General features: G+C 38.0%; 1 protein-coding gene across 1 annotated transcript; it reads right to left on the bottom strand.

Annotated features, from left to right (window-relative positions):
- Window positions 1-11,074: 11,074 nt before the first annotated feature.
- On the bottom strand, window positions 11,075-14,866 carry LOC128252884 (general odorant-binding protein 83a). Its single transcript, XM_052981047.1, has 5 exons — window positions 14,708-14,866; window positions 12,482-12,714; window positions 12,311-12,386; window positions 11,275-11,531; window positions 11,075-11,222 (listed from the first exon to the last, which is right to left on the bottom strand). Exons 2-5 carry the CDS (start codon window positions 12,593-12,595, stop codon window positions 11,205-11,207), a joined length of 465 nt encoding a protein of 154 aa, XP_052837007.1. The 5' UTR covers window positions 12,596-12,714; window positions 14,708-14,866; the 3' UTR covers window positions 11,075-11,204.
- Between the last annotated feature and the right edge of the window lie 1,365 nt (window positions 14,867-16,231).

Genomic DNA, 16,231 nt, shown 5'->3' with positions numbered 1-16,231 from the left:
GATTCATAAATATCCTTGAAGCTCCGCGCCGCAATTTTAAATCGAAGTGCTCATAGAGAGCAGCGCAAGGGCTTGGGCAATGGGCACAATTAGCCCCCGATGGCAGACAACGCCTAAAGTTGCCGTGCTAATGTGGAATACCCTTGACTCGGCTCCTGGGATTAGCTGTAAGGAAGCGGAATCATTGTGCGTCTAGAATTTATATGGGATTCGTAATTATATATGAATTTTATGGGCGAGGAAATGGGGAAAAGAGAAACGACACACCAAACATTCATAAACTATGAATGTAATGAGGCATATACAAACTAAGTTTTCCGCTTTACATCTTAATTATGGGTTGGAAAAATCCTTTTTTTGAACCCTACACTGTGAGCCTCAAATGTTTTTATAATTAAACAAGGAGCTTTAAAATAGCATTCTGTAGATTTACAAACTCAAAATATAATTACCTTTCACTCAAATTTAAAATTTTCTTTTAGTTTTATACAACAACAATCAATCATGTTTGCAAAAGAACCAGCCAAATTTAGCTCGACATCATTATTTATATATATTCTCTTTTAAATCCAATTATAATAATTACCGCATTACCATTTTCAATTAATAAATACCTTATGTCCAATGATATGTCTCTTTGCATAATTAAGTTTACTTTCACAAATGTTATTCAATTATTAATCTAAACACAATTAATTAAAAGCAAGCCTAACAAGTTTAATTGAATTTAATTTATTATTGGGGATCGGCAGATACGTTTCAACCCAAAAGTGATGGTTAAAGGAATGTGTGTTAAGTTTCGAAGAAGTCTTTTAAATAACAACTAATTTCTAAAGAGTATTTTGAACCAAGCGTAGATTGGATTGCTAGCAAATAAATCAAAAAATCATAATTTAAATTTTATTTTTTCAGTGAGTACTAGTGTGGTTTATTATAAGGAATTTGAATCTTGAATGCAGTAGATATGGGTGCAAAAAAAATATAATTTATTTCTAAATACTTTTAAATTAAGTCCCACATGTCCGACAAGTCGGTTCATCCGAAATGAAAAACATTGGTTGCTTTGTGCGAAAACCGAACTACATTTGAGCCTGTTCATCCAATCCGTTTTCTCACCTCAGGTGTAAATCAATTTAATTTTTGGCTGCTGGAAATCCCGGCTTGTGGGGTACTTGAACATGTGGATAAGTCCAGCATAGCATTACCTATCTGTTCCAGCCTGGGCGAGTAGGTTTTGGGTATCTAGTGTGCGTGCAGCTACATATATGATCATGCATCATAATCCAAAACCCAGGACACACACGCACACCCTCGCAAACGGACACCCACACACAGATACACATCAGTTGCTTTGTAATTAATTACTTCACACATTGACGCCGGCCAGCTTCGGGTGTGGGTATTCCCAACAACGACCAGCGACCAACACAAACGTAAACTTTACTCTCTGATTCCGATGGTGACAATACACCCAGGAAAAATAGTGCTGTAGACCCCATTCTTAAAATCAGATTGATTAACTACTGAATTGTACAACCCAAAGCAATTGATCGTTGTATTAACAAAAACATTTTTTTTATTTATCAAGATCAATAATTGTTTAAGTCTCTGAGTATTTGTAAAGATTCGTGGGCCTACATATTTGATATAAATTAATGTTTTAAGCTTAAGATTAGGCTATTGTCCTTAAACTATAATTGAATATGTAGAATCTGGAACTGCCTTTAGACGTTGAAAAAAGTTTAAAAAATAGTTTTTGAACAATAAAGTATTTCCGAAAGTGCTGTTTTGTTAAAACAACATATTTAGTTTTTACATATCTATTGTCCTTTTAAATCAGTGAGTAATTATTTTTAAATCGTGAAATACAAAATCACTCCTTTAAAATAATATGAAACTTATTTCCTTACCAATTCCTTAGATTAAAAGATTGTCTCAAAATTATTGCTATATAGCATTTCTTTAATGAAGATGTAGAAGCTTGCTTAAACAACAAAGTATTTCGGAAGAACTTTATTTGTACGTGTCTGTTATCATTTTTAATCCGACAATTATAATTTTTAAAGGGTAATATCTCAAGCACCACTCGTTAAAAATAATATTACACTTGTTTCCATATTAGTTGCTTAGATTAAAAGCTATTATCTTTAAACTATTGATATAGGGAATTTCTTTAATGAAGGCATTTTTAAACCATAAAGTAGTTCGAAAAGAGACGTCGTGTTTTCTCATTTTGAATCAGTCAGTTATTATTTGAATCACCACTTGTTTAAAATAAGAGCACACTTTATTCCCAGCCAGCGTTTAACCTCCCAGTTCCTTAGTTTTAAATGATCTTTTTATTTTTTTTGAGTGTTTGCTGCTGCTTTTGTGGCTGTTGCCACTCATGCCAACTAATATTGTTACCAGCCCTTGGATAGTTAGCTGCATGTTTGGTTAGCTGCTTGTGTTGCTCCTCTCCGTTGTTCATATCGTAAATTATGTGCCATTTATGCGGCATTGGCTTGAAATGGAAATTTGTCCCATTTGTTGCTCGGCGAGACACTTGAGTATTCATATGGGAGCCCCCGGCCTGTTGTTTGGCATTGATTTATGCGAACGAGTAATTTTGGCTAAATATTAAATGAAACGTTAAGCTCAAAACGTTCTGCGCTGATGCTGATGCTGATGCTGATCCCTAGGAAGATGCCTTTTGGCAAGGGTCAACTTTAATTTGACTTATAATTGGGGATGGCCCTTGTGCCCTGACTTCCACTCGCCACTCGGCGAATAATGATGCCCTCAATTAGGCCAACAAAAGTTTGGCCCTCTGCAATTATACGCGCAGGCAAATTGAGTTAGCGCCTCCGACTTGGGCTGCATTGCCATGCATTTGAGACGGTGTCGGTCCAAGGAATTATATAAAACACCCAGCAACTGTGTAAGGTGAGAGCGGATTGTTTGCCTTTGCCCTGCTGCTTTGCGCTGCTGCTGCTGATGCTGATGTTGCTGCTGTTTTTAATGAGCCAGTGTTGAAGAAAAAGCCTGATTACGAGTCAACTTGCAAGTGGCTTAATTATGAGTTGGAATTAGTTTTGCCTTAAACGCAATTCACCCGATCACATTACGCGACGCACATGCGAGCGCTTTCTAATTAAACTTTCGTGCCAAAAAGTTGCGCTTTTGATTATGCCGCTGACCAATAAGTGCAATCGTGTTGCAGCGGCCACGGCAATTAACTGGCGGCGGTGGGGAGCGAAGTGTCGGATGACCAGCAAACAAACTGTTGGCTTAAACTCAAAAGCGGCAACAATTTATGCGGGCCAGGGCCACAACGAGTGCGCGGCCGGCCAACAAAACAACCCAAAAAAAAACCGAAAAAACCCAAAACCCAGAACGACAACATAAACAACTCGCATATGAGCATTTGGCCATTTGGCCATTTGGCCAGCTCGCTGTCCCATCGCCACTTCACGTACATTGTGGTTACCACATTGCAACCGAAACAGCCAACAAATAGTGAACTTTTTCCGCAGCGGTCGGTCGGTGGCTGGGAGAACCTTTCCATGTCCGTGGTATGCAAACATTTTGAACAAATGGTTAACTAATATTTCGACTGCTGTTGCCCAGCGCCAACTCTTGTCTGCCCCGAAAAAATATCTGTTCAATTTGCTGCTATTCAGCCTGTTCTATGATTGGCCCTTCACTTTTTTTTCGCTTATGTGGCCTGGTCAAATTCCATTCAACACTTTTAGATCTAAAATGATTTAATCTTTTCATGAAGCAACCGCAAGTACATCACATTCATGAACAACACTCGCAATTAAGATGGCCCATCCCATCCCCATCCCATCCCGCTCGGATGGTTCAACTTCTTTAAAAGACCAACGCGAATCCGCCCTCCTCCTCTGCGGCCAGCTGTCTTCAAATGTTCCACTAGAAGTATTTTCACACAGCAATTTTCAGACTAGCACAAGTGGCAAGCAGCAGCATCAGCAACAGGAGCTGAAAAAACGAAAACAAAATATTATGTAATTTTACATTCAAGTGAGCGGAAAATATAAATAAGCAGCAGGTGCTCATTTCCTGTTCCGCAACAAACATGGTACAGTCAGCATACACTCGCACACCAGCTGCCCACCATGTCCTGGCCCAAGGATCCAAGGATCCAGCACCGTGGAGGGGCTTCGCGACGCATGCACGTGAACTATGGCCAAAACACACAGACACTTAGAAAAAATATTGCATTAAAACCTTGAATATGTACTGCAGTTTTTTTTGTTCCACTTTTCTTATCAAAAATGAAATAACGAATGTACTAACGCAAAAATAATACACATACGCATTCCTAAATAAACATCAATTGAACTTACTAGCTAATAAATATTTAACACATATAAATAATTTTAATAAAACTAAAGCCCTTTATTTCACATTTTTTATGATCTTAAACTTATTTAGTATATTTTTCCAATTATCAAAATTTAAGGGGGAATCCCATTAGACGCAAAAATTAATTTCTGTTCTTGGCTGATTTTTATTCCTATTCCTATTAATGAAATCCTTTTAAATTTTTCATTTTTACAAGTCTGTAGGACTTAAGAAAATTAATTTCTTTTCTTGGCAATGGGTAGTGGGTGCCATTTTGTGAATTAAGTTTCTGAAACCATCAAGATAGCTCCTAGCAATCAAAAGTTATTAAATAAAGAGTAAGTACTCTTTTTTCAAAAAAGTGAACAAAGTTGACTTTTTAAACCCCTGTAACTTTCGTCACACTTCGAAATTCTTAAAACCGGCTTAAATGTATTTTTTCTTATTGTGAACCCAAAAAGCCGTAAAATTTCCATTAAAATCGGACTTTTTACTTTAAGGTGGCCCACTTGGCAGATTATTACTCCTTTGATGTATTTTAACGGACAACACAAACAGATATATGCAAAACTAATTTTTTGTGTTACCAATAATTTTTTAAAAAGATTCACTTTTCAGGATTACGAATGGGAATCACAATTTTAAAAAATGCTCTGAAAAACACACTAATTTTCATTTATTTTTATACGATATATATAAAGTTTTATTTGTAAATTATTCAAGGCATGCTTTATACATTAACATTAAGACCGCGATGCATTACGAAATTAATCGTATATATTTACTTTGCAGAAAAAGCTTGAATGGAACCAATCCAAATCAAAAATGTTTGTTTACTAAAATAATATTGGTAATATTTATAAAAAAAAAAATACATCTTCCAGTGTATAAACACGATGTCAGTACCCTGTTTGTGTTTCTCCAGCGGAGAGCTGCGACGGCGACGAGTTCATTTATATAAATGCCTCTTCGTGGGCGGGAGGGGGTTCGTCTGAGGGCGTTTGCCACGCCCTTGTTGTAATGAGCCCGGAGCAAAAACTAAACAACTTCAAAGTGGACAAAGGCAATTACTTTCGCAGGTGTCAAATGTGTGTGCGTACGAGTGTGTGGTGTAGTGTGGTGTGTTGCCCGGCGATGGCGTTAGGTGAGTCCGTTGAGTACTTGTACCTGGTCAAAGCCTATAATTAACAAATGATTAATTATGCATGACTTTGGCGCCTTCGCTTGTTATCAACACGCCCACATCACATTCGGACCTCCTCAAACACACCGCCCCCTTTTCCTTAGCCCATTTCCTGAGCCACCTTTCTAGTTTTCCGCAAACTTTTCATAGCCTTTGATTCATTAACATTTTGGCAATGTGACGTCGTAGCCTTTTGTATAACTTCCAACTTCAAATCCGACTCAGTCGCTTTTAGCCAATCTAAGGCAGGCCTAATGGTCGTGCCAGGTTAAAGATTGCGTCTTGTTTTCTATTTGGCTGTCGGCTTATTTACATAGAACATGAGAGCAGGCCGAAGTATCAACACAATTTGCATACAATTGCAACAAGTTCTAAAGAAGGAGACTATCAGGAATGGTGTGCTTAGGTTAATTTAGTATAATTAAATTAATAAAATTATATTCTGTCTAACACACATAGATTTTAACAATGCTGTGGAACTTATATTCGACCGTTTAATTCCTATATTTAAAGCACCAAGAAATCAACTCCAACAATCCACTTTGACTAAACGACAATTTAAAAAACAATTTACAATTAAATAAATAAATTATAAATGATTATATTATATATATACACAACAAATTAAAGACTCACGACCCACTCACGAATCCATCGCCACCGTAAGGTGTAGGCCCCCGGGAGACACATAATCAACGTGCCGCTTGGATATACGTTGCATTCGGATTGGGTTGAGCTGAGACACTACCATGTCAGCCGGTAACAAGTCGGACACACAGACATTAAACTATGGAGGTTAATTTGACTGGGGCCGCCGTTTGTGGTGCTGTCAGATGGATCGCCACAGGCTGCCGGGGACACAATGGCGAGCCCATTGCACCAGTGCAACAATGCTGCAACAAAAGACAAAGGATAAGCTGAAGTATATTTGTTCCTGCGGGTGAATGCATGTTTTGAAATCTTAGCAGTACGGGCCACGTTTTGTATTCCCATTCTGCGCGATATGTGTGTCGGGCAATAAAATGTCTTCCACTTCAAGTTGCAGGCTGGCTCGCTTTAAGGGGCAACGTTGCGTATGCGCAATTATTAAATGCAGCATAAGGCCATTTGGCAATGGCAACAAGATGCAAGTGAGCGTAATTGCTGTCAGTACCCCGCACTCCCCGGCCTGCGAATGTTTTGTCGCTCGATGTTGATGCTATTAACATTTACTTGTGCCGAGTGAAAAATGCGCAGCAAATGAACCGTAGAACGTCCAGGAAAAAGTAATAGCAAGAAAGCCAGATCTCTGCGATGTGCTGATGTTTTTATACCCTTTAATTTTAAACTATTACTATTTTTAAATACATATTTTTACTAGTAAAACATTTTATAACAAGCATAGAAGTCTACGTATTAGATTAAGTTAAATGTAGTTTTTACCTTTAAAGTAAAAATATTTCAAGTGTGATTTTTAAGCAGCAACTGTAAGTTGCCAAAAATCTTTTGAATTAAAACTTAAAGTACATATTGTTAAAATTTCAGGTAATTGGTATAAGCGTGCCCTAAAATATGTATATTTGTATATGTATGTAAAAAATGTATATGTATTTAGTTTGTGTGATGACAAAATGGAGTTTAAAATTTGGCTATCTTTTCCATTATCACCAGTTCATCTGTAGTGCTTCAGCACGCCCTAAATTTGTTGTGGCCTGCCGCCATAAAACAAGACTCTGCTCGATTTTAAACAATTTTTCGGCTTCTCGCTTCACATCTAAACGGGCATGCAAATCCGATAACAGCGAAAAATAAAAGATATGTAAAAAAGGATAATAAAAATCGGCGCAATAGCTGCAGCTACACAACCTCTCCGGATGCAAAAAGAGCTAAAAGGATCGGGTTTTTGGCCAAGTAAGGGCTGATTGCTCCCGGCCTTGTGCCCGTACCATGCCGATCCCCCGTCCATAGATTTTTTGCGATGCCTCAATTCAGTTACTTTTCTGCTAGTGCTGTCGCTGTCCAAGAGGGGCACTGAGAAAAAAACCCAAAAAGAAAACACCATAAACGAAGTCCGTTGCAATTTAAGGAAATTACAATCTTTAATTCTGTTATTTAAACCTTTAGTGGTAAACAATATAGTTATAATATTATTATTACAAAATTCAATTTAATTTGCTATATTAATTTTTTTAAGAGACATAATAAATAACATAATATAACATTTTGTACATTTTTTGAAATATTTTTGTCAGTGCGCCTATATCTGCATTTCTGGGTGGCACACTAATTCGATTTTTTATACAAATCGAGGGAGAATTTTCGCTCTTATTTCGTTATCGAGTTTTGTTTGTTAACGCTTAGCTTGCTGGCGATTTTCGCGTTAGTTTCCCCTCTTTTTGCGTTACATCGAAAACAATTTTGATCGCTGCTGCAGTGTTGTGGTGACAGAAATTTGCATTCAATGTCAATTTATGCAAATCCCATTGCCAGACCTGGCGGCCACTTGCGAACACCGAACGGCCAAAGACAAGACAAAACTGTGGCCAATTGTCGAGTTATATGCTAATTATACGGCCATTGCGACTAACCTACATTTTTCGCAAAAGCGAGCACAAGCATGCGAAAATTAAATTCCGTTTGAATTACTTTGGCCCGGGAAACGACAGGAATAAGTTGTGAGCAAAGGAGCGAAAAAATCACAGGAAAAATATGAATGGGTCGACCGGTCAGGCCGAGAAAGTGGGGGCTCTCTGCTCGGGACGTGGCCAACAAAACGAACAATAGAGCGTAAAATAAGTGCAAAGGCAGCGGGAAGCGAGAAGCGGCGGCAGCGTTTAGCGAAGAAAAAAAACTTTGCCAACGCGCGGAAAATCCAACGAAATGAAAAATGAACAAAGTGCCCTAATGGCAGGGCACACGGCCGCTTGTACTCATTTCAAAAAATATAAAAAGACCCCCCCGGAATGGCGGAGGAAGGCAAAATAAAAAAAATCAGCTTCAATTGAACAGTTAAACTTCCATTAATTGTACGCCCGGTCAGCACCACGTGGCCCAGACCCAGACTCTTTCGTCCTCCCGCTTCCCGCTTCCCTGGTGCCAATCCAATCGCAATCCACTGCCAACTGTGTCAGTTTCGAATTACAAATGCATGGACTGCTTACCCAAACAGGTCAGCCTGCAAATTCGCGGTGAATTGTGCAATGGAAGTGAAAACGCTTGGGGGCGAATCAATTAGATGATTGTATCATTAGGAACAAAAACAGGCGCCCAGGAAATTAACCAACATTTGGGCAGCTAATTGGCTGCCTAAATGGCTCAAGCTGCTCGTGTGGAAATCCATCGAGGGTCCGCGTCCGGGTTTGGGTCCGGGTCCAGAATCCCATCCCGGCTCCAATGAACCGCACAACGTAAAGTGTCGTCTTCCACACTTCATTGAAGGCTGTCAAAAAATTTTCAATTTACCAAATTAGTTCGGCAGATGTGTGGGCTCAAAACGAAAGAATCCTACACAGTGACCAAAATAAAACGAATTATTTCGAATTTCTCAACTTATTTTAATCCTATGTTCAACGTATGGAATTTTAAAAGTATTGACAAAGAATTACGAAATAATAGTAGGTGTCAGTGCAAAAAACTTTCTTTGAGCTAAAAATCTATATGAAAAATTGCGTACTTTGTTCACTAAAAAATATAAAGTTAAAGCTGCGATAAAAATGGAAATTTAATGCTGTCGTACAAAAGCAGGTAGATTGTTTGACAGATTTTAAAAATCACTAAAATCTTAAAATATTTCCAAAATACAAAATTATTATTACCATAAATCTGTGATAAATTATATCCAAACTTTTATTTACTTAAAGCAAATTAAAAAATCGTAGACTCTGTTAAGCTAACATTTTTTGCGTTGCTTAAAATATTATTTTGACAAAGCAATTTTTGTTTTAATATGAATTCGAATAGAAATACATTTTTGTAAATAACTAATAGAAAAGTTATTTTTGGTCAGTGAGTCAACAGGGAAAGAAATTAGTATTAAGTGAAATGTAATGGTGACAACGCCAACTGAAAATCGCCAGCTGACAATAATGAGCTGGCCGGGCACAAAAGATTCCGCCTTTCCTAAGCTCCTTCCGACAATTACAGAGACGAGGGCTGATGGGAAAAACCATTGGCGCAGTAAAGCGCATTTTTTAAGCAAACTTTTCACTCAAGCGGCAGAGAAAAATGAAAACCAATACGCATAAATAATAAAAAGAGCATTAGCTGGGGGGCGAGGACGCCAGTGAAAACATAAATCATTGACTCTGAAATGAAAAGCTTTGCGCAACAAGTCGTCGAAACAATAAAAAACCAAAGAGCCACCCTTAAACCCGCTCAGAAACCCAACTCCGTCGATTCAAAGGTGCCGGCGAACATTTGACCGACAGCAATGAAATATATGTTAAATTGAAAAAAAAAATTAGAATTAATGGCTCTGGAAACATGATGCCAGCGGAAAGAAAAACGAAACTTAAAGCCACAGAAAAAACCAGAAATACATAATTTTAGATTTTTATTAAACGGTTGAATGTGAGACCACAAAGAAAACTGTTACATATAACAAAAACGGTTTTACAGTCTATAAAAATAAAAATTAAATTGCATTTTTCCTTCTATTTCAATTGAAACTAACTATTGTACTAATCCGATTTATTAAACATCACATTTTGAATTGTGCATCACAAGGAGATTAGATTTCGAGCAATACACAAGAAGCTGATTAAACTTAAATCGGATTTTGAGATTTTAGTGAATATATACCTTGACCAATGAACAACTAATTATAATCGATTTAAGGCTTAGTTTTAATTAGTTTAATTTAAATTTATCCAAGTGATGCACAAAAAAAATTGAATTGTTATAAATGGATGGTTAAAAAATGCCACAGGAATAGTTTGAATATCGTTTATTGCCTCACTGACATTTATGCCATTATCGGTTTCTGTTATAAATTTATTCATTGTGTTAATACAAACAGTCAATTAAAGCGTTTTTCAAGGAGCGTGTCAATTATCATCGTAATTATTTATTTCTATGAGAGTTTTTGCTGGAGCTCAAACAACACTTGACTTGCTGATGCAAAGTGATTGATGCCCAATAAGATATTAAAGCCGGGGAATTTTTTACCACTTCCAGTGCCAAACTAATGACTCTCAAAGCCCCTGACCAGTTTAAACATTTATTTAAAACGTTTTTTGCCCTGGGCTTGGCCGCTTTTGACAGAAAATTGAAAGTAAAAAGCGCAAAACAGCAACGCGCATGTAAATGCCCCAATGTAACACGCTTGTCGGCGTCAACAAGCTCGGCGAAGTTTTACGCATAATTTTATTTACACACGGTCGCAAGCACACAAGCGTACACTGCACATACACTCCTTCACAATGCGTATAAATTATGTCAAAAGCGAACACGGTGTGTATGTATGTGTGTTTGGGCCTTTGTGTGGCCCCGTTTTTTGTAGCACTCTTTTCAGCGCATTGAGCGTTCCCCTTTGGCCAGCCGGCAAGTAAATATAAGCATAGCTTGCATGCACAACTCGCCTACGTTTATTACTCGACAGCTATTGAAAAACTCAGAGAACTAAACTACAATATAAATAGCGCGGGGTCGGCAACGGGTGACTGTGAATCGGAGCACAGGGTCGTCCAGGTGTTCAAGGCAAGAAGTAGTGCTGCAAAGAGGATCTCAGGTTATCTGGGCTTGGTCATATGGGCTGTACCCACCTTGGGATCGGCCTTCTTCCAGCACTGATGGAACCACCAGGCCTTGTGGCACAGCGTATCGCCCTCGGGATGAACGCAGTCCTTGGACATGTTCATTAGTTTGTCGCGCATTGAAAGCGGAACCGTGGCGAAGAGCTTCTCCAGATGCACATCCCCCTTGTCGTCCACCACTTCGATCTCGTGGAAAAAGCAGTTCATGTAACACTTCAGCTTCTCATCCTCGTGAATCTCCCCATCACTGAACTCCTTAATGGCAGCTGCAAGATAAATAAGAATGAAGATCATCCTAATATGACACAATTATTACATTGTACTAAGCTTTTAATAATACGATTCTGCAACATAAAAGCCATTTTAATTCCGAAATGTATAATAGTTTGTAGAAAAAAACACACTTTTTTGGCAAAATAGCTTGGCAAAAAATAAACATTTATATATGTATACTTATGTAATTCTGACTTTAATGTAAAAGTTGTCAGAATGTGTCGTTCGTGTTAACCGAAGCTTAACATATTTTTCTCAATTCAAAAGGCAGACACAACCAAAAAATTCGTGAAATATTTTTATGATTTTAATAGATGTTTTACACTCAGAAAAATGTTCTTCATTCCCTTAAATCAAATGTTAAAGAAATTATGGACCGAAAAAGTTTTAAAAATTAGTCTATGTCCCATTATTAAGTCCATGAGTAATTATATAATTAGTTTAAAGTTTTTGGGCTTTGGGCTGAGATAACTTTTGAAATACCTAGTGTCAGGTCTACTATAAGCCATTGGGTGATTCTTTAGCCAGTAAATGTAAATAAAATCACTGAAACTACTACTAAAGATACCTAGCAAGTAAAATATGGGCAATGACATTTTTATAACTTCAGTATTGGCTTAGTGTGCTTATTTAAAGTTTAATAGTCAACGGTAAAAATGATTCGGGTTGGATGGATGTTAATTTAGCACATGGCTGAGGGTGCCACAAGTGCTTGCTCTCGATTGCTGCAATTATGGGCTCACTTTTGGCCCAGGACCGTGGGCCAACTCACCCTCGGAGACGCCCGTCTTCTCCACACACGCGTCGTGGAAGGGCTTGGCCATTTTCAGGATGCCCGGCGGCGGATACTGCAATTAAAAAGTGTTGCTTAAGTGGGCGTGGCAGCGTGGAGGCGCGGAGGCGCAGTGGCGCAACAGCGCGGCCGGGCACTTCATTAACCCACGTTCTCGTCACGCTGCGCCGCTGCCGGCGGCAGGATCAGCGGTCCGCTGAGCAGCGACAAGGCGATTAAGAGGACAGACGCACTGACACGCCGACCAAAGCCATTCAAAGCCATTTTAATGTGGCTCTTTCCGTCCGTTCCGTACCGTACTGGTCCCTTTCGTCCGTGAAACAGCAAAAATTGTTCCCAGCCTCGGCCTTGTTTGCGAATTCTGAATAAAACAAAAACAAGTCCTGCAAAAAAAAAAAAGGAAACGAGAAACCAGAATCGTGAAACGTGAAACAAAAGCGGCGATGCATAGCAGAGTACACGGCACAGGACGAGGGCAAGCGTCGGAAGGACAAGAATGAGAATCCGAGTAAGGATGAGGATGAGAATGAGGATGGGGATGAAGATGCAGATGCTGTTGACGACGATGTGCCACGCGTGACAGCTGGACAATGACAATGGGTGTGCCAGTGTGCGGGTACACTGAGGGGAAAATCGCCATTAAGAGTAAACAATAGAGCTGCATTGGTTTTTAAATACTTCCCTTTCTCTTGGTTTTGTTAACTATTAATTACTACGACTATAGGCACGCTTTATTTGCCAATAAAATGTGTATAAGCCGGAAGTTATTTATTTTGTTAGATAAGTAAGTCAAGCATTGTACTGAGTAAACCCACATTTGCAAATAAAAAAAAAAGGTTTTAAAAAAAAAATAATTTTTATATAAAAAAACTCTTTCTAATGGAACTTATGTGTTCATTTTAGAAACATCTGATCCCAAACTAAAATTATAGCTTGCTGTCTTTCTACCAAACGTAGTCGGAGTGTAAGGCTGTGTTTTTCCAAGCTCTAGCGCTTCTCCTTCATTTTCGCAACTTTTGTTCTTGTATTTTTTATATTTTGTATTTTTAGATGCCATGAGAAACCCAAAAAAAGCATTTGTTTCTTGCCAGCTCAGCGCACGCTAAATTAATTCCAACCGCTGATGGCCGAACAAAAAGCGACCGTCAAAACGGAAGCGGAACTGTGCCCGAGACGTCAGCGAAGCCGTCACAAGTCTACAATTGTCGAGTTCCGTCTGACAAACACATGCCCACGTGGCACGCCCCCCGCCCACTTCAAGCACCCGACTCTCCACCCAACCTTCCAATAAAATCTTTCGCTCAGGTCGACTGTGATATATTGCCCAGCTAAGGGTTCAAGGATTCGAGGGTTCCTTGTGAGGTACGATGTATGCCAATGCAAGTTTTAAACCTTAACTTTCATTTAATGGCAAAAAACAATATTTTTCAGATCATAAAAATTATATCTTAAATTTAAATCACATTCAATAAAACATTTGATTGATTTATTCGCAACCAATTTTTTTACGGTCGGTCGGCAAGTATTTAAAACACAGTATCAGAACTATAAAAAGAAACGTTGTAGAGAAAAAAATGTTGAATATTAACAAACATATTTTTAAGGTGATATTTTTGTATTTTGTTTAAATTCCATTCTTTTTACAATTATGAAAAACTTAAGCTTTTTATTTAACCAAAAAAAAATTAATTCTAACCACACGAGAATATTTAAAGGTAAAAAAGCAACAAATACATATTTAACGTTTACTGACCTTGAGTTGACCAACTTACAGGTTTCAAGTATATTCTGTTTTTAAAGTATTTTAAATTGCAATGGCAAATAAAAAAATTCCAAGTAACGAGCTTTTTAAGAATTAGATCTCGAAGACAAAACCGATCCTCACACTCTGGAAAGGGATGTCAGGGTATCAAAATATACAATTTTCCATTCGTTCGCTTTTTTTGAAATTGTAAAACCGAAATACACAAAACAAAGACTTCAACTTGTGCGCAACTGTCACTTTTGTTTCATCAAATGTCAACGCAACAACCGAAACAAAGCCACAAAACGACGTTCGCCCCTCAACTCGCACACTCGCACACCAGCACACCCGTACACACACTCGCACACCCGCACAAAAATGGAGGACGAATGAAATTACAGCAAGAGCACATTTTTGTAGTATGAGTGGAGGTTTGTACGTATACGTATCGCAGTTGTGTGCGGCAGGAACGATGGATGGTTTTTTAATTGCCATTTCAATTTTCGTGTTGCAGCGCGTCGTTTGCCTATGCTTGGGCAACCTTCGACCTCTCATTCGCCTTCGTCCTGGCCACCTTTCTCCGCCAGGTCCTTTTCCTTTTGGTGTTCCTGGCAGCTGGTCTTTCACCCTACCGTTCGCTTTTAGCAGGAGTAGTTATGGCAAAAATTCGATACTGCACACACAGGCCACACTAAAATTGTTTGACAACCGCAGTCACAATTGAATTTGCTTTATTGCCGTTTGCAGCGTTTGGCTTTTATATTGATTTTGGCCAAGTTCACAAGACCACAACTGACAGCCGCACTCAGTAACCGGGCCAATTGGCGCTTCATGCCGGGGCGAAAGTCTCTATAATGGCATCGCCCATATAAGTGCAGGGCCCAACTTGAGGGCCACGCCCACTGGCGTGCCTCTAATCATTAGGCGGACAATTCCAGAGTACACTATAATTGAAGTCGCACTGAAAGTCAAAACTCGCCATTAAATATAAATCACTTTATAAAGCGCTTAAGAGGATTTCCAAACATTTACCAATCTGGTTTTACTTTAAACGTTATGAATTGAGCATGTTTAACGAATACGATATATTGACGAAACGTTATGTAAAGGTTACATTTTTACAACTTAAAAAGCAAAAAAAGAAATACGTCATATAATTGGTAAGACCATATTGCATGTGAAATAATTTTTGTTGAAAAATTTTAATAAAAGTCTTCTTGTGAAGTTAAATGTTATTTGTTTTTAATATATTTTTAAAAGTTAACACAACTTGAATTAATAAAAAAAATATCCACAATTTTGCTCAAATCAAACAAACACTAAACTGAACAAAAAAGGCGCAAAGAGTATACAATTTTATAACATATAACTTTTAAAAAACTTAGAAAACAAATAAACAATGTAATATAATTTTCTAACTAGAAAGTATACAGATTTAAATTTGTGTTTAATTTAAAAAATCATTTCGTCGGTCCTAAAGTGTTACATTAAAAAGCTTTTCTGAGTGTGTAAATGTTTTATGGGTCAAACCATTGCAGGCTAAATCAACTTCCGAGGCAGACGGAGCGAAAGAAATGCAAAACGGAAAGTTCCAGGCTGCAAAAGTAATCAAGGTAAAGCAATCCCTACAATAGCCAGTTGGAGCTTTTGTTGTCCATCGAGGCTAGACGGACAGATTTCGTAAGTAGCTCAATATCGGAGGGCTCTTCCTGAGTGGAAATCCACTTGAACTTGTTCGACTGGATGCAGCAGATGCTGCCTTATCTAAACAGCCAACAGGTAAATTAAGTTGAATCGGCTCAACTGAAGTGCTGGTTGGAAAACGAACTCTGCCAAATTATTTCAAAAATTTGTTTCCGTTGCAATTTGCCTCATTTTGAAAATTTAGGAACATTTTAGTGTTTACTTTACTTTTAACTTAACTTGGCGACAAAAAATCGGTGCGTTAAATGAAAATACAATAGATATCATAATAACAGTAAATTGTAGCCCAATACTAAATCAAATGCTTCTGCCTTTAAGAAAAAACTTTGATTTCTAGAAAATTTGTTATTTTTGAAACTGGAATAGTCTTAAACTTTTTTTTTAATTAACTAAGGATAATTGTTTCATAAATCAAGTCATTAGAGATAGATCAAAGATTAAAAGAGATGAAA

The sequence above is a fragment of the Drosophila gunungcola genome, chromosome 3R (assembly GCF_025200985.1).
Source record: "Drosophila gunungcola strain Sukarami chromosome 3R, Dgunungcola_SK_2, whole genome shotgun sequence".
Classification (NCBI taxonomy): domain Eukaryota; kingdom Metazoa; phylum Arthropoda; class Insecta; order Diptera; family Drosophilidae; genus Drosophila; species Drosophila gunungcola.
Note: the sequence above shows the minus strand (reverse complement) of the source record. Positions and strands in the feature narration are given on the sequence as shown.

What these genes read in the sequence shown, in the direction of transcription:
- LOC128252884 (XM_052981047.1), bottom strand. Translation starts at nt 12,595, where the DNA reads ATGGCTTTGAATGGCTTTGGTCGGCGTGTCAGTGCGTCTGTCCTCTTA. An exon ending in CGGCGCAGCGTGACGAGAAC is followed by an intron (nt 12,387 to 12,481) that starts GTGGGTTAATGA and finishes TTTTAATTGCAG; the next exon opens with TATCCGCCGCCGGGCATCCT. An exon ending in GAAGACGGGCGTCTCCGAGG is followed by an intron (nt 11,532 to 12,310) that starts GTGAGTTGGCCC and finishes TTTATCTTGCAG; the next exon opens with CTGCCATTAAGGAGTTCAGT.